General features: G+C 37.7%; 2 protein-coding genes across 2 annotated transcripts; both read right to left on the bottom strand.

The window, feature by feature from the left end:
* Positions 1–48: 48 nt before the first annotated feature.
* LOC103959041 (2,3-bisphosphoglycerate-dependent phosphoglycerate mutase 1) lies at positions 49–7,552 on the bottom strand. Its single transcript, XM_048583010.1, has 9 exons — positions 7,536–7,552; positions 7,255–7,436; positions 2,664–2,939; positions 2,201–2,424; positions 1,731–1,849; positions 1,489–1,645; positions 1,231–1,332; positions 1,011–1,130; positions 49–582 (listed from the first exon to the last, which is right to left on the bottom strand). The coding sequence occupies exons 1-9, from the start codon at positions 7,550–7,552 to the stop codon at positions 538–540; spliced, it is 1,242 nt and encodes a 413-aa protein (XP_048438967.1). The 3' UTR covers positions 49–537.
* Positions 7,553–17,212: 9,660 nt separating this feature from the next.
* Positions 17,213–18,982, bottom strand: LOC103959040 (pollen-specific protein C13). Its single transcript, XM_009371376.2, has 2 exons — positions 18,699–18,982; positions 17,213–17,747 (listed from the first exon to the last, which is right to left on the bottom strand). Exons 1-2 carry the CDS (start codon positions 18,850–18,852, stop codon positions 17,422–17,424), a joined length of 480 nt encoding a protein of 159 aa, XP_009369651.1. The 5' UTR covers positions 18,853–18,982; the 3' UTR covers positions 17,213–17,421.
* Positions 18,983–19,211: the final 229 nt, after the last annotated feature.

Raw genomic sequence — 19,211 nt, 5'->3', positions numbered from 1 at the left:
CTTAGGTAATTTGAAACGTAGCCCCTTGATTCTTTTTACACAAAGGGATGTCCCTCTATTTAAAATATTTTTATTAAAAAAAAAAAAAACTGAAAATAAAGAATTAATCCAACAAATAAAATGGATCCAGGGAAGACGATTACAAACTGGGAAGACAATAACATACACAACAACTTTCACTATCATCTAAGACATTAACTTTAACTGAATTGAATTTGCTTGCTACACATACACAAAGTAAACAGAAACAAGTAGCCAGGTCCGCGAGCTTGAGACCCGTAACAACCTATTTCATACACAACAGAAACAAGTAGCCAGGTCCGCGAGCTTGAGACCCGTAACAACCTATTTCATATACACGTAAAACCTTGAGCTAAGGCGACAGGTACAAGACTGACGAAAGATAAGCCCCCCAGAGGGAAAGCAAATGAATGTGCAGAAGCATACTTGAGATCTCGGAAGCATAAGAAAACCCATAATGTAGGTTCCCTACTTGAGAAAATACTTATGGGGTTACCTATGCTAGGAAGTAGCACACTAATGAACCATCTCATCTAACTTCTGCCTGTAAAGAGCCAAATTCTGCAACAAAATTCAAACAGCTAAAGCGTTACTTCGTTCCTTTTTGGATTAATAATTGTATAAACTGGAAATAAAGAGAAATGACGTTGACACTGATTATTCAATAATCGGTGTCTTTGCTCATATATATACTGAGAACTATAAATCAATGCCAATTTGAGATGATTAAGGTCTAATCAAAGCTGCGTATATGTATGTTACAGCCTTCCTTGACGGGAAGAAGTTGAATCTTTAAAGGGAAGGGCAGAATCCAGTTTCTACGACTTGGAAGCTCCCTTTCTTTCCTCACAAGGGAAGAGCAGGCACATTGTTTTTCTCAGCCGAAGTACTAAGAATTTTTTCAAATTGCACCATCATAACTGGGTTTTATGCCTATACTATAAAATTGAACTGCAGAAAGGTTGCAACTAATACGAGAGGTTGCTTACCTTAGTGTAGGCATAAACCCCAGCCTCAGCAGGTCCCGCGGGACTTCCCCTCCGGATGAATTTTCCCTCTTTGGAAATGTAAAGCATAGGAATTCCAGTTGATAGTTCCAGACTAATAACCTGCAAAAAATAATAAGACAACATCAGTCTTTCTTTTCTAGTTTTATAAAATGATTAGTCCCAAAAACCGGTGCATAGCTCAACCAAAATGATGTATCACCTCTTGAGAAGTCAGTTTGTCAAGATACATGATTATGGATCTCAGCGAATTCCCATGGGCAGCAATCATAACATTCTTCCCAGCCAACAGTTGGGGTTCAATCTGCAGCGTAATATTTACAGAATCAGATATTCAGAACGGCATATTGTCACTTGAGTTGAGACTTCAAAAATGATACAAAATCCTTATCGCAAATTGGATGCAATACAAAAACTTAAGAGGACAAAGAGATACAGGTAAGCGCATGGTCATTCTTACTTGATCCTTGAAATAAGCAACAGCTCTTTGAGCGCACATTTCCAAACTCTCGCCATTGGGAGGGGGAATGTCATAACTCCGACGCCACTCGTGAACTTGTTCCTTCCCATATCTGTCTGCTGTTTCCTGCTTATTAAGACCCTGTAATTCCCCATACCTACAAACGAGATCCATGTCATGCAAGTACAGGGAAAAATAGCAGATAAGAATAATAATTCAAAAATGCAGTGATGAAATGTTACATTCTTTCATTCAATCGCCAATCTGCTACGACAGGAATGGTTTGCTTTATTGTGTCTTCACTGAAAATCTGACTCCATGCCCTAGCTCGTTCACTCTCATTATGCATTATAACTGGGACCTGCAGGAAAACTGATATAAAAAGGCTGCCAAATGGATATAAAACCAGAAATTATCTGTGTCACGCAGTGGAACATATTTAGGCCAAAAGAGTAAAACCTGGAAAATAAAAGCAGTAAATCAAATTTGAAAATGCAGCTCAAATTAATAGCGTAATATTTCTTTTTCTTTTTAGGGTACAGACGGATGTTTTGTCTGCGTACTCCTGCTTAAATATCACGAATGGTATAAAACCATTTCAATCATCTATGGACATCATTTCCCACTTTCCAGTGCCACTACCATAAAGCCTCCAAATTGCCATTCAATTGGTTCCTACTGACACTCAACAAGATGTTTTGCTCCAAATTACCTTCTTACGACGGTGCTGTGTCATGGCAAGCATGGCAGTCATCTGGGCACGAATCAGTGCAGATGTATAGATCATGTCGACAGGTATGTTGCTGATTCTCTTGCCAGCTTCAATTGCCTCTTCTACACCCTTCTTGCTCAGAGGGACATCAACACAGCCTGTGAACAAGTTCTTTTCGTTCCACAATGACTCGCCATGCCTAATCAAAATCAAAGCTGCTTCATCTGAAATGCAGGTGGAAACAACAGTTGGACAATTTTACAAACATAAATTTAAACTTCAAACTCATAAGGATACAGCATATCAATTGTATAAAAAATAAAATTCGACAACCCTTTTTTTGTTCTTCTAGGAAATTGAATTATACGACCATGTTATTATACAATCAACGACAAAGAATTAACATGGGTTATGTACTATTCACCATTCAATCAATCAAAATAGAATGGTTAAAAACGCATACTAGATTTTTTCCGAGAATCATTGGATTTGGTATGTGATGGGGATGAGACTATATCAATCACTGAAGCCTGGGAAGCCGAGGCTCGAATTACACTAAGGTTTCTCTGGGAAGAGCTGTAGCATCCTCTTTTTGACAGTCCAATATCAATCTCAAAACCCTTTGAAACGAATCTCACTGAGCTTTTCGCAAGCTCTTGATGCAGTCCGGAATTATTAACATGCCCAACAGAGTGAGGAGTCCCAATGCTTTGGTGAAATGCAGCAGCAGCAGGCCATTCTGAAAATTCATAACATCCCAGGTGATGAGATCAGTACACAGATTATACAAAATCTTAAGTACAAACAAATTATGAAAAAATTTAGGACAAAAGAACACTTTGTAGTCTTTATATGCAACGAAAACGTAGTTGAACTATTGTAACTTGTCATGCTTTATAAACAATGGCAAAAACCATTTTGTACACCAATATCAGATCATACATGAATCGTTATAAAGTTATAGAGCTCAGAAAAATATGTTTATCCCATCATAATCAAGCCCATTTGACCGACACATGGAAAATTAATTAGCAGAAAACAATTAGCACTGATTATGTAACAATAATTTCAAATTACCAGAAACAGATGCAAATCCAATACTCATGCTAAAAACAACTAATTCCCAATGAAAATTAGAACAAAAAAACCCAGAAAAAATTGGTTTTCCCATATTTTCTCAAATATCCAAGCACATTCAAACCAAATCTAAAAAGTAAAAAGAAATAACAGAAAAGGACAGACCTTTGCAGAGACTAAGATTATAAGAGACAAACCCAGAAGCCAAAATCCGCAGATGGAAATGCAGAAGCAATCAAATTTGAAAACACAGAAAGTGTGGTGGGTGGTCTTTGAAAATTACCTGGTTTTATAAAGTTGAAAAGGCGACGTAACCGAGGCAAACGGGGCGACAGAGTTTATTACGAGAGAGGTTGACGGAGAAGAAGATGGCTGATGAGTTGTTTGCTGAAAGAGAAAGCTAATGGCTACAACATGATATCAATGTCTGTCCATCTCTCATAACATTGACCTCCCAACAAGTTTCAGGAGGAGAGGAAAAGAAAGAAAACTGGTTTTTATTTTACACTAGCATCTAACGCATGTGTCAATTTATTTTACTCTCTTTTAATTTAATTATTATTATTTTCTGGATATTTTAATTTATATGAAAAACTAACTTAATTTACAGTAGTTTATAATTCTAAAAAAATTAAAAAAAAAGTGGCTAGTCAATCTTCCATATGGGATTGTTTTCTTTTGATTCTTTTAATAATTTGCCTTTATTTGATAGAATTGTTCATTTTAAAAGTTGTAAAGAGAGGCACTTAGGGGCACTTAGATCTTGTTCCAAAAATTAACATAGCTATTAGGTTAAGTCCATAATATACCTACAAGCAAGATACATTAATTTTTGATACATGTTGATTATAAAAAAGAATATATCGTATAAGTAGATAAATGTAATAACCTGTAATATATGTTGATTGTAAGGTACAAAAATATAATATACCAATAACCATAAGCATGACACATTAATCTCTGATACAAGTTGATAATAAAAATAATCTGTCATGTAGGTAGATAAAGACAGTTAACTTGTGATATAGGTTGAGTATAAAAACTAAAATTAAAATCTATGAATGAGGTTTAGAGTATGAAGGAGAAGAAGAAATAACAAAAAGAAAATAAAATAAGAAGATATAAGTAAAGAGATAGTTAGGAAGAGATCTAATTTCTATAGTAAATTTATCATTAAAGAGATAATTTTGATAATAAAATAATTTTAAGTTCAAGAAATCGGACTTAGTTTAATAAAAATGATTTATTCTTAATATTGGCAAAAAGTTAAACTTATATCCAAATTTTATTTTAATAGTATGAATGTTTCATCAAATATTTTTATATATAGAGATGTATATAATTATTATATATAATAACATATAATCAATATTTATATTTATAGAAGAAATCGTCGCAGTTTGTCTTCGTCATTAAAAGCGTTGTAAAGCAACAGTGTATTGACAAGGGTTTGCCAAAGTTGGCAGCAGTCTGGTGGGCGTTTCAGCCTCTGACTGTGTTCGGTAGGTTTGACTTCAATTCTTTTCCTCTAATATTAGGACAAGTTTATTTTATTCATTTTATTTGGATGATAAAAGTTTTTTTTTTTTTGGTCATGGACGATAAAAGTTGATTACGTGGTTAACGAGAGGATAAGTAATGGGTAACTGCTAAATCCATATGCTAATGTATGTGTGTTTGTTCCTTTATTTTTGACTTGGATAAGAAGGTTTAGAAAATAATTTGGGTAAAGAGTTCGTTGGAGGAGGTAAGGATCAATGGATTTTACAAGTTAACTAACAAGTTTATAGCTAGATTTTGTAGATACATTGGCGTATTATTTCAACATTAACAAACCTATGTGGGTTTTCGATTATCGTTTAGTTTAATGATCCTAAATACCTTTGCAATGTAGATTCTAACTAACTTTAAGAGATCAAATATTATAAACAACGTACTAAATTGACTATATATAAAATAAAGACTGGTAGATTGTTGTACTTGACAACACGTTCTTTGTAGAACGACCAATTTGGGTTGGCCTCATCACCCACTAGAGGGTTTAATTTTCATGTGGGCATACTTAAAAGGGCCAGATTGTAAATGAGCTAAGTCTATTTTATTCATTTATAAGACAACAAGGACCTTCGAAGGGGCAATAATATAGCCTCCTAATTAAGTTTATTTTCTTCACTTGTAAATAAAATGCCTTAAGTTCGACTTTTACTAAAAACGAATTTGAACCATATTATTATTAGTTCATTGTGAGTATTACCTCACTCTATCTCTTTAATGTAGATAATATCGTTTGTTAAACAAAAATAAAATTAAAAAAAGTCACCAAAGTTATACAACCTACCTCCAATACTAATACTACCAACCCCACACACACCACCTTCCATTTTGGTGGTTTTTTGACAGAACACGTGCTTGGGTTGTTCGTGCACAGCTTATGCATTGATGCGTACCAAATACATGCAACCATGTGACACCTAACTCCTCCCTGTGCATTCACATTTCACATATTTTAATACTCAACGTTTTCAGATTTTGCCACGTGGAGAATCAACGAGAAAGGAAAGGGATGGTGTGCGATAAGAATATTCTGGCATGTAAGTCTCTGATGATAATGGAATATGCTTCTCTGCAACGTGTTGGTTTACAAAAGGTTATAATTTATTGGACGGTCCAGAGTAAAGCTTGGAGCTTGTGAATGTGATGTGATCCTCAACGCTCCGATTTAGGGACAAGGATTGTCTGTCACTTTCCATGTTTTTCTGTTTTGTGTGGTTACGGTTAAATTATGTTAATATTTGCCTTTTGCATTATTACACTTTTTTTTCATCTAAAGTTGAATTCTTCCGTTATTTAATACTACAATGTAGTGATATTTTTCTCCACTTGTAAGTGAGAGATCTTAAGTTTGATTCTTGCCGAAAATGAATTTAAACCATATTATTGCTTGCTCATTGTGAGACTAAGTCCACTTTCTCTTCCTTAGTATAAACTAGCATATGGGCACACAAAGTGAGAAAATTTTTTATTTTTGTTTTTGAAATAGGAGAGAGGAAGGGAGTGATAGAGAATGTGGGAGTGGGAATTTTTTTTGTATTTTGTATTTTTTTTATTTTTTATAATTAGAGATATGTTAGGATTACATGTAGGTGAGACTTTGAAAAAAAAACAACAAAATTTGGTTGTGTGAAATTACAATTATGCCCCATATTTCTTATTCATGTTTTGTTTTAATTAAAGGGTTAAACTGATAATTTTATAAGATTTTGATTGACAATGAATGTTTTATTAATTAGTAGAGATAATATGGTTTGTTAAAAAAAAAAAAAAATCAAATTCTTACAAGAAATAAACTATAATCTCCTCCAAATAATATCGTTTGTCAGAAAGGGTTTTCTTTGTAACTTTCTTTTTTTTCCTATAAAAAAAACTCTAATCTCCTCCAAATTAAGAGAAATGCAGGTGTTATAGGAAGAAAGCACGTAAATTTTTAATAAAATTATGATACACTTATTCTAATAAAAGTACTTACAAAGCGCTTATTAGCAATAGTGCTATCTAGGTAAGTATTTTCATGCTAAGAGTAATTAAGAATAAGAACTGGATAATTTCATGTAGTGTTCTTATCTTCCCTTTTTGACCTTCTTGGTTACTGCCCAATTGATTTAGGCTTCAAATGGTTATACATTTTAGAATGAAAACCAAATTGCCTTACATGACACGAAACGCCACATGATAGTGTATCCGTATTATGTAGTTATTATTGTCTTTTGCATCAATACCTAATGTTTATCTTTTGCATCAATACCTAATGTTTAATGTAAGGGTATATAACTACGGAGTTGAAAATAAAAGTGTGCAACGAACAAACAGAATATAAAACTCCATTAAATTGAAACCAAGAGAACAATCGCTGAGACGGCTACATAACTCGAATACACTACATTATGAGTAATGCAAATGCAAGATCCCAATGCCAGTACCAATGCAAGATCCCAATGCCAGTACCAATGTAAAATTCCAATGATAGCACCAGTGCAAGATTCCAATGACATCACCAGTGCAAGATTCCAATGTCAGTGCCTGTGTAAGACCAATATCAATGCTAGTGCGAACTTCCCCAATACCAATTGCGAGCTTCCGAACAATAGAAAAATCCAATTCACTACGTATGCAACATCACTCAAGAGGTCACTAGTACAAGCACTTGAATGACCGTTGCAGTGGGCAACGACATGCTTTCCAATACAAGCCAAACAAAAACCTTCTCAAGTCATCCATATGGACCTTAAAAACAACCAAATCAACCAATATTTCTTTCTTTTTACTTTTCCTTTTTTTTTTTTTTCATTTTTTCTCTCGCTCTCTTCTTTCTTTTTCATTTCTCTTTTTTTTTTTTAGCTCTAACAATTGCATGCAGAACTCCAGTACAAAACGCACGGGTGTGAGATTGCTAGGGATGCAGATCAGACTCTAGAGTTCGGGACAAGAACGAATGACGGACAATGAATGAAGAACAATGAATAACGAACAATGACAACTTTCTTTTTTGGACAACAATGAACAACGACAATTTTCACGATGAATCTAAACTGGAACAATCAAACAGCAGAAGATGACAACAAACTGATACGGGACAAGAGCAGATTAAATCTCAAAGGATCAAACATGCTCTAATACTAAGTTGAAAATTAGAGTGCGCAACGAACACACGGAATATAAAACTTCATGAATTGGAACCAAGAGAACACTACAGATCGACGAGGCGGCTATATAACTAGGAAAGACTACAACTTGTTATTTAATAGAGTTATAAATTACCATATATAGAGAAAAGTAACCTAACACGAATAGGCAAGGAAACAAAACCCTAATACTAACGGGCTTGACCCAAAAAATGAAACATTAAAATAAACCTAAATGCTAATATTTTCCAACATATAGTCCAATTATCTTAAATAAAATTAAGAGTTATTTTATTAACATCCCGTAATTTATTGAATACACCTCACAATTAAATTTCCCTCAATAATTCTATCTTTACCCTTCTTTTTGTTAAACCTAGCCCATAATTTAAATTTCCCTCGATTTCTTGAAGAGGAATGCTAAGAGGACTCTTGGAAAGTGGGATCTCCATGGACACTCTGTCACCTCACAATTTAACGTCAATTCTTGTAGCCGATATTATGAGGTGGCAAAGATTTTATGGAGAGTCTCATTTTGCGAAACTCCCTTTAGCATTTTTATTTCTTGAACCCTTAGCATTTTTCTTTCTTGAAACAAGGTTATAAAAGACGTTAAGTGCTAGTCGAATGGCAAGCTGGGGCTTAGCGCCTAGGCTGCTAGGTAGGGGCCTAAGGCGGACTAGGCGGATTACACAGATTTAAGTAAATTTATTACATATTGTATAAATAAGTGCCTATTTGTACTTAAAACACACATAATTATATTGGGATAACTAAATTGTAAAATAAAATGACATAAATTAAATATTATAAAGCATATAATGAGTGTTCATCTAAGTATGCAAGTCTCTTACATCTTATTGAAAAATTAAAATGTAAAATGAAAGTTATCGATTGATAAGCTTCAACTCGAGCTGGTTTAGAATGCAAGGATATATCTGTTTAAGTGAGAGTCAAGACCTAGGCGGGTGCCTAGGCAGGCTAGACAGATGCCTAAGCAAATCTAGGTGCACTTTCTTAATTTTCAAATGCCTAGGGACTAATTAGGCTGATGGCCAACCGCCTAGTGCTAGATGGGGAGGTTTTTGTGTGTTTTCGATATGGAGGAAGCCCTTCATTGTGTGCTATGGGGGAGTCCATGGTACTTTAGATAGGCTCTTGTGGTTCTCGTTGAAGTTCATAAAAATGCAATTCTAGTAGATGTCCTGTTGTGTAAGCAAGAGTTTTGGATTCGTGTTCATGACCTACCATTATCTTCAATGACTAGGGCTATGGGGAAGAGATTAGTAAGGTTTTGGAGCAGCTTGTAGTGGTGGAGAGTTGAGATAGGTTGTGTTTGGGGGAATTTATGTGTATTAGAGTAGGTGTGGATGTGACGAAGCCTCTACACAGGGGCTTGTTGTTTCGCCTTGCCTCCGTAAGAATAAGGGGATCTAGTTGATGTTCTTGTATAGTATGAAGTGATTACCTATGTATTGTTATCTGTGTGGGCTGCTAAATCATTATGGGGCGGACTGTGGGTGCTATAAGGGGGAGAAGATTCATGAAGTATCGTCACTGTACGATGTCTGGTTGCAAGCTGGGAAGCCTTTGCTGGGGTGTGGTGGTGGAAAAGGGCAGTGAAGGTTCCTGCTAAGGAACAATAGAGTATGCAAGCCTTGGAGTTGGAAGTAGATGAGAACTTGAGGGTGGTTGCGACCAATGGTATGGATACCGGGGAGGACAATGGTGGGGGTGCTGGAGGCAGAGGTCTCGGTTCACTCAATTTGGATGGGGAGAATTATAGAGTTGATGTTACGGCAGGGAAGATTGATTGCAACAGATTTCAAGGGAATTACCATCCCAGGATTCCATGGATTTGGCTAATCCTTTGATGTCTACTATCGTGGTGATTCAGGAGATTGAGATGGAAACTAATTTGAAGGTGGATGCGTAAAAAATTGGGAGTTCAAAGTTGGGTGTTTTGAGTCGGGGGCCTATTCTCTTATTGGGGGGTTGTCTTCCTATTGGACCCGAGTATATGTGCTTCCCTTCTATTGGGCCTTCATCTCTAATTGGGTTTGATTTTTTTGGGCTTTGGCCTTTCCTTGTTGGGCGTGATGAGGTTAAGGGACGCAACAGATGAGGGGCTTATAAGTTGATAAAGGGGCCGAGGAAGAAACAGTTATCAGTTATGCGTGCTACTGCCATTCCTGGTTTTGCTCTAAGGGGTGATCAGGTGGAGTACCTGATAAAAACCGGTGGGAATAGAGGGAGAGAAGTCGATAGCCTAGCTAGAGAGGATGGCTTATCTTCCTTGAAAATGTTTGCTTTAGTCTATCGGTGGGTGTTGCTATGGAGTGTTGGAAGTATACCCACAAAGCCACTCATTTGATGTAATAGCTTTTTGGAATACTTATTGTGTTAAACTTTTATATGTTTAATAGAGGGCAAAGCTTATTGTTAATCACTATTTATAGTATCTTGTGTTTAAGCAATAAGGGAATCCAAGGAATGTATTTGATCTAAGAGACAAGTGATTTAAGTTAGTTAAATTAACGAGACCTTTCTCTTATGTTCATTCCTAAAACGTTCCTAGCCATAGGATTGCCAATTGGGCATTGACAATCCGCTAAGGTTAGTATGTGTTATGTCGACTCAAGCGTGAGTATGAACTAGTCTCAAGTCATTTGGTGTTGGACACTAAGGCAAACACATAGGTGCTCGAAAGAGTAATCGAGTACACTGAACAACGATCAAACAAGAGTTCGAACATACATGTCATGTGAGAACTCAATAGTTGCAATATGCAAAGTAGTCCTTTGACCTGAGGCATCATTGATGTCTAATGGTTAGGTCCTTGATCTTTGATTATGTCAACGGCATTCCATTGGAGTGTCCACGGCATTGTTGGGGTCAAGCTATCTAGTCATGTAGGCATATGAATGCACAACAAGGGATCTCTAACCTTCCATGATGGAAGGAGAATACTCTAAGATATGATTCGAGAGTCTTTGGCCAAAGCATATGAATATGACTAAGGAAGATGTTCCAAATCTTATTCAATTGAATCATATAGAGAAGTATCACATTGGATAGTAGACATGAAACAAACTATCACTTAAACAATGTGATTAAGAGTATTGTATTAGAGAAGGACCGTATTGCATTGTAGTTGTAACTGGATAGGTTCTCCAACCACTTCTACTTAGCTTGGGTAACCATGACATGCTACTAGGCGTCACCCATGGTTTGTGGAAGCCCTAAAGATTAGCAAACACTAATTTTAAGGGAGAATTGAAATGTGGTTTCAATTCACAATCGATCGTTAAGAGTAACATCGCCCACTACCTCGCTAATTGGAACCTAATGGATCGTACACCGAGTAAAGATATAAGTGAAGAAATTATATGAAATGGATAAGCAATTAAATGGTTTAATTGAAGAATGGTCAAGATTAATTAAATAGTTAATTAATTATACGAAACGTTCGTATTGGGCGTTTAAGTTAGTTTTGGGCTTCGGAGCACGAAAACGTTTTGGTCCACAAGGCCCATTATGTTTAAGTTGTATGACAACTAAAACAAAATGGGCAATTAAGCCCAATAACAACTAATGGCCGGCCATAAGCTTCAAGGGTAGTGAACTTGGCTTAATTGCAAGTTTGCCACTCCATTGTGAGGTGGTATAAAGACATCTTTATAGCCATTTCATCCTTAGGGTTTTTTCTAATTGAATTTGGGTGAAACAAACTCTCTCATTTTCTTTGAGAACAAATTACCTTAGGTGAGGAACATCTAGCAATCTTTCTTCCCTAAGTCATCCATTTCATCTTCACACAACATCTTTGGTGTGGAGACTTAGAGACACCAAACTTTTGGTGTTTTGGAGAACAAATCCTCAAATCCTCAAAGAAGAAAAAGGAGCACTAAAAGGGAGAAAATCACAAGGAAGATCCAATGAGCAAGGAGGTGACTTGAAGGCCCTCCACTTGGGTGAATCCCTTGTGCAATCAAGGATGAGCTTCAAGGGTAAAGAATCTCTAAAATTCTTATTCTCTTTAATATTGTTAAAGAGTCTTATGGTTCATCATATACTAGGCTTTGAAAGTCATGGGTTTTATGAATTGTTTTTGAATGCATGCCTACTTTAAAGTGTTATTAGTTTGCATATGTATTAATGAATATTTTAAGTTAGAACTGTAAGGGATTGGGGAAGTCCTCTGCAGACTGCAGTTCAAACACTGTTGGATATTATCCAACGGCAACGTCCTCAAATGGTGTTTTTTGTGTGAAACGAAAAGTGATAAAAGAAAGATGGATTGTGTGAAGTATAGTATTGGTTTTGAGTTTGCGTTTAGTATGGCGACTTGTGGGCGGTCATGGGGCTTGTGTTTGTTTTGAAGGGAGGACGAGGAGGTAGAGGTCATGGTTTTTTCCTATTTCCCTTCTCATATTGATGCCCAAGTTTCCTTCCATGATCACGTTGTATGGCAATTTACAGGATCTTACGGTTGTCCGGTAACATCAAAGCAGTACAGGCTTGCGCTTTGTTGGAAAGTTTGGGTGGTAGTTATAACCTGGCTTTGTGTTAGGATTTCAATGAGGTTCTGCGATAGGAAGAATGGTTTAGGGGCAACTTGCAAAGGGAAAAGACATATGGTTATTTTTATAGATGCAGTGAACTCAGTTTAGTTATTTGATCTTGGATTTGTTGGGGAGGAATATACTTGGGGACAGAACAGTGAAAACAATGTGAAATGTCGCTTGGATCCTGGTTTTGCCACGCATGAATGGCGTGATATTTACCGCTGCTCTTGGGGGGGGGGGGTTCACTTGAATCCATCTAAATCGGACCATCTATTGGTTCTCGTGGAGGTTCGTGTCTCCAACCTGGTTGCATCGAGGAAACCTAAACATTTTTGCTTTGACGAAATGTGGTTGCACGGGAAGGGATGTGAACATGTGGTCAATGAGGGTTGGAAGTGTGAGTTTCAAGGGGTTAAATTATTCCAATTATGTTCCAAGATTAAGGCTACTAGGGTGGCACTTATGGATTAGGATTGGTGTACATTTGAGAATATAAAGAAGGAAATTGGTAAGATGACGGATAAATTAGGGGTGCTGTTCACGCAACTTTATACGGGGGTGACCATTGCACAAAGGAAGAATTTGATGGAAAGTTTGGAGGGTTTGCTTTCTCGAAAGGAAACATATTGGCGACAACAGTCACAGGTGACGTGGTTGAGGGAAAAAGATAGGAATTAGAAGTGGTTTCACTGTAAGGCTTCAGATAGAAACCGAAAAAAATGCTATAAAGGGCCTGCGGGATGATGCATGAGTATGGTAGGAGTCGGCGCAGGGCATTGAGAGGACAATACCTTAATATTTTCGCCATATTTTCACTTCCTAAAGGTGCTTCCAAATGCACTGGGGAGGTTATTGGGAGTGTTGCCCCGATGGTTACTAATGAGATGAATGACACTTTGTTAAGTCCTATTAAGGAGGAAGAAGTGAATGGTGCTTTGTTTCAAATGCACCCATCCAAATTGCTAGGTTCTGATGGGATGTCCCATTTGTTCTATCAAAATATTGGCATGTTGTTGGTAGTGATGTGGTGGATGTTGTGTGTTCTTTCTTTGAGTCAAGGTGTCGATTGCAAGAAGTGTGCTTTACACACGTGATATTGATCCTGAAGTGAAGGAGCCCCAAGATATGTCTCACTTACGTCTGATCAGTCTATGTAATGTTCTTTACAAGATTTGTGCTAAGGTGCTGACGAATCGTTTAAAGCCTATTTTAACTACTTTGATTTCTCCATTCCAAAGTGCTTTTGTTCTAGGATGTTTAATATCAGACAACTCTTTGTTGGCGGGGGAGGTAGGTCATTTCCTTCATAATAAGCAGAATGGACGGGATGACTATTGTGTATGGAGGGATCCATTATCACCTCATCTCTTTCTATTGTGTGTGGAGGGATTATCTGCCTTTATCTCACAGAAGGAGTGCAAAGGGATTTTTCACGGGGTCCAAATGGCGGAGTCGGTTCCAAGGCTACATCACTTGTTATTTGCAGATGATAGCTTCTTCTTCGCCTGGGCTATGTTGGAGGATTGTGGAGTCGTGCAGAAAGTGTTGGATGTGTACTCTCAAGCATCTAAGCAAGCTAAAAGTTTCCATAAGAGTAGTCAAGTCAAATGTTCCGGAGACTTTACAAGTTCAACTAGCATCTTTCTTGGGAGTACAGAAGGTGGAGTGACATGATATATACTTGGGGCTGCCAACGTTCGTTGGAAAAAATAAGAAACAAACATTTTTGTTCATTAAAGAACGAGTGAATCAGCAGCTCAAAGGGTGGAAAGGCAAATTGTTAAGTAGTGCGGGTAAGCATATACTTATCAAAGTGGTAACTTAAGCTTTGCCAGTATACGCCATGCAAAGTTTCTTATTGCCTAAAACATTTTGTGAAGAGCTCTAACAACTAATGGCAAAAACATTTTGTGAAGAGCTCTAACAACTAATAGCAAAGTTTTGGTGGAGTAGTGATATTGAAACTCGAAAAATTCATTGGATGTCATGGGAGAAAATGTGTCATCCAAAGAGTGAGTGTGGTATGGGCTTTTGAGACCTTTATGCTTTTAATCTGTCTCTTCTTGCAAAAAGGATGGGGCTTGTCAGTAATTCGGAGTCTCTAGTGAGTAAGGGGTTAAGGGCAAAGTACTTTCATGATGGAAACTTTTGGAGTAATGTTGCTCTTCCTACGATGTCCTATGCTTGGAAGAGCATTGTGCAATCATGTGGAGTATTGGAGCTCGAGTCGCGGTGGGATATTGGTAATGGAGAAACTGTTCATGTTTGGAAGGATAAATTGATTCCTAGACCGTCTACTTTCAAAATCTATACTTTGACGCCACTGATGCTCTTGTACTTACAGGTGAAGGACCTAGTTTTAGCTAATGGGATACGCTGGGATGTGGTGCTGCTGCAACAATTATTTTTGGAGGACGAGGTGAGGTTCATTTATTCAATTCTGCTTAGCTTTCGAAGGCCGCCGGACATGTTAATGTGACATTATGGTAAGAAGGGTGTTTTCTCGGTTAAGAGCACATATCAAGTTGCAAGAAAGATGATTGCTCATTCACATATTGTTGCTTCTTCATCCTCTGATAATGGTGGTGTCTATCGTGGTCTTTGGCAGGCCATTTGGAAGCCGCGGGTGCCAAACATTTGTGTAATGATATCCTCCCCACAAGGAGGAATTTATCAACCAAAGGTGTTAGGCTCGATGTATCTTGCCCATGGTGCAATGCAGTCTCTGAGTAGGCACAACATGTACTTTAGAATTGTCATTTTGTTTGTGCGGTCTAGTTTGCTGCACCATTAGGGTTAGGAGGGATAGGGAGCTTGGAGGTTACATTGAAAGAGTGGATGTTCCAAATTTGGGAGGCTAAGAAGGTGGAGTTTTATGTGGTTCTAATGGTGATTTGAGCTTTATGGAAGGGTCAGAATGATGTGGTCTAGGAAGGGCAGGTGGTTTGATCCGTTGGAGGTGGTTCAATGCACGACTAGCTGGCTTAATGAGTTCTGGAAGGCTAACCATTAACCCAGTTAGGTGAGAGAATCCGTGCCACATTGTTGGGCAGTGCCAAGTGATGGTTGGTTTAAATTGAATGTGGATGGACCAGTGAAGGTATAGGAAGGAGTAGGGGGAGTGGGATGGGTGGTTCGAGGGGTGGGTGGTTTGTTCAGGGCAGTGGTGGTGAGGCATTTTTAGGGGACTGCTTCGGTCAAATAGGTGGAGCTCCTTGCTGTTTTGGTTGGGTTACAGTTGGCGAAATTCCTTGGCGTCACGCATGTTGCAGTGGGAATCTAACTCCATGGAAACGGTGGCAATGTTGCAAGGCGAGTGGGGGAGATCTCTCTAGCCTTGGTTTTATAGCCATGGATATCCAAGAGTTGATGTCTCAGTTTCAAGAGTGTAGGGTTTCGTATATTCCTTGTAGGTGTAATGGAGTAGCTCATTGTTTAGCTAAGTTCAATTTAATTAGTGCGGACTCAAAAGTATGGTTCGAAGAACCCCCAGATTTCCTTAGGGCTGTGCTCAACCATGATTTAGCCCATTGAGGGTGTTTCCAATAAAATATCGTATTTCCTTAAAAAAAAAAAATTTGGTTACATTTTGTTCATTGTATTTATATTAAACATACATTTATATATTAAAAAGGATAAGCATACTAGTATACCACAAAATTAATTGAATTGATACATAACCATATACCAAATATTAAGAATGAATAATAAATTGCATGTATGAAAAAGTTAAAAAAAAATCAAAAACTTAAATATTATATGAATTTCTGATTTATGTTTCGAAATTTCCGAAATTACTTAGATTCCAAAATTTCTAAATATGCCAAAAATTTCAAATTTGAAAATTGTGATTCAATCTGTCCGATTTCAAAATTTTGATACGAAAATTGAAAACGTTGTTTCTGGTCCTTTTGAAACACACCTCTATTCTAAATCTGTAGGTAATGATAATTAATGGCCTACATGACATCAATATGATGTTCGTAACATATGGTCATCGAGTGCCGTTTAACAAAATAGTGGTTAACTTAATGGAATAAAGTGTTAGTTTAGAAAGGGTAGGGACCAAACGTTTACATGCACATCTCTCTTGCTTAATATCTCCTTGAGCCTTTCACTTCTCACTCGACAGTCGACACACACATGAAAGCTTTTCGAGTCAATCACAGATGCAGCCTACCAAGTCGCTCATACATATCTTCTGGACGATGAACCGCTCATCGACGTCAACCTTAACCTCGACGAACCACTAATAGATCATCTTCTGAATGATGAACCGCTCAGACCTCATGCCTGAGCACGCATTTGCTCGCACAACTTGGTTAGACGATCAAGCACTTGTTCATACGACTGCTGTACACAATCGAGAAGATTTCGGATCAATGCCTGCATCCGAAGTTGGTCCTTGATGCTGATAAGTTGATATGAGATATCAGGGAGCTTCAAATTGTACTCTCCTTTACCAGAAATTTGTAGTCCGAAGATTTGCTTCATGATTTTACCTAGCTTATAAGATTAATTCATCTTTTCTTATTTTTAAACGCGATATTATTTCGATTGGCTCATTGTTCCATGCGTATGGTGCAAGACACCACACGATGATAAATTTGTATAACCTCTAATTTTTCCAAGAAATTTTCTATGCGATGCGTTGTGTATTAAAACGACATTGAATTACATTGAGAAAATCAATTTAATCAATTATTAATATATATAACAGAAACCATATTATCCAGTCCAGAAGAGACCATGAAATATAATTTAAGGAGTAGAGCAAATAAATCAAGAAATCACTAGGTGTTGAGATAACAAGCCAGCAAACAACAGCAAACATTAGCAGCGTGAACCAAGCAAGGTTTAAAAGTAGTAGACACAAACTAGGAACTCAAACTGACACCTACACGTCGAGCTCCTGCAGTTCCTTCAAAATCTGGGTGCAACCAGACAAGGCCTCGGTCCTCATGAACCCCATTGCATTGGCAAAACGGGTGTATGAAGCAATGCCATTGTAGCCGGTGAGGATGACCCGTGCACGCTCACGCCCCGGGGAAACTGTTGCACAGTCCTTCTGAGGGCTGCTAACAAGGACTGCATCACAGAACTGATCCAAATGGTCCTCTGCGACCGGGATCTTATAGCAACCTGCTGAGTCGGTTGTCCCTTCTTTGGTGTACACGAGTGCCATGCTGCTTTTGTCTCTGCATTCCAGTCTAACCTTGGCACCTATATTAACATCACCAAATAAAACTAGTTAAGAGGAAATCTCCAATCCAATCGAAAGTTCGATATAGTTTCTAATATTTCCTTCCAAATTGTCAGTTTAAAGAATCAACAGGATAAACACAACCAAACCCTGAACTAGTAAACCAAAACGGTTGGCAAATCGTCAAAACCTACGCCAAACATGAACATAGGATTCAATAACTATCAAATCACCAAAGTTTTCCTAACAAACCGATGTCACGAGCGACATTAGTTTTAGAAATCAATGCAGCAAAGAGTTGATGTACATATGATCAACGAGTCATTACAGACAATGTATAGCTTTCTCAAATCGTACGATACTGTACTCCCCAAATGTCTAGACCTACAACAATTCTAATTCTCGAAACAATATCCCCACACCGAAATCTTGTCAAAACATGATCATAAACTAGAATCAACAACCATTGAGCAAACAAAACTCTTCCTAACTATTTATTCCGAAAACGATGTCACGAACGAATGACATAAACCGTATGTTAGAATGCATCCATTCAAAGTTGACCTAGATGTGAACAAAATAAAACCCTGCAGATAAGATGTCCTTAATTTTCAATCAAAGATCCAAGATGGGTTCTTTATTTGTGTATTGATCATATATTATTATATAAAGTCAATGTCACCATCTATCAATCTAACGTCAAATATTCTTTGGCATGCACTAGCACACACAGATAAGAAAATAATAAACACAACAAACCCCAAAAGCATCATCATTTGACCATACAGTCCACCTAATTCAAACTTCAAACCCAGTCAGATCTGAGATTTAAAAAACCAAATCTTGCAACTAAATTTACAAACAAAAGACACACATTTCCAGATCTATCAAATGAGATCCAAATTGCAAAAACCCAAATTTCTAAAAGCAAAACTAGAGCTAAAAACAAAATCGGAGATCAAAATTGTTACCGGCAATGTAGGTGATGGCTTTGGTCTCGTACCCAGCGCGGCAAGTGTCGCAGTAGACCTTTCCCTCCACCGTGAACGGGGTCTTCATGGGACGGGTAGCGGCGGCCAGAGCCGGCAGCACGCACAGAGCAATTAGCAGAACCAATTTCGCCATTGAAGCCCTTTTCAGTCTTTTCACTTCGTTCTAGCAGAGAAATTTGAGAGAGAAGAAGATTGAAGAAACGAAATGCAGAGGAGCGAGATATAAGAAGAGAGAGAGAGAGAGGGAGAGAGAGAGAGAGATGATGCCGGTGGGGAAAAAGTTTGAGTAATAAGCGGAAAAATTGATTGCCCAAACCGCGTAAACGCGGCTTTCGCCTACGTGCTTAGGGCGGTGCACCGTTATGTAAGCGAATTAATGGATGCCACGTGGTGAGGTGTGGGTTTTCGGTCATTGCGGTTGGGTCAGATTGGGGGATTTGTGGGAGGGTGCAAGGAGATATTGTGGGAACGGGTGCACAGGAAAGAACGTTG

The sequence above is a fragment of a genome, unplaced genomic scaffold, assembly GCF_019419815.1.
Source record: "Pyrus x bretschneideri cultivar Hongxiangsu unplaced genomic scaffold, Pyrus_bretschneideri_v1 Contig2, whole genome shotgun sequence".
NCBI lineage: Eukaryota > Viridiplantae > Streptophyta > Magnoliopsida > Rosales > Rosaceae > Pyrus > Pyrus x bretschneideri.
Note: the sequence above shows the minus strand (reverse complement) of the source record. Positions and strands in the feature narration are given on the sequence as shown.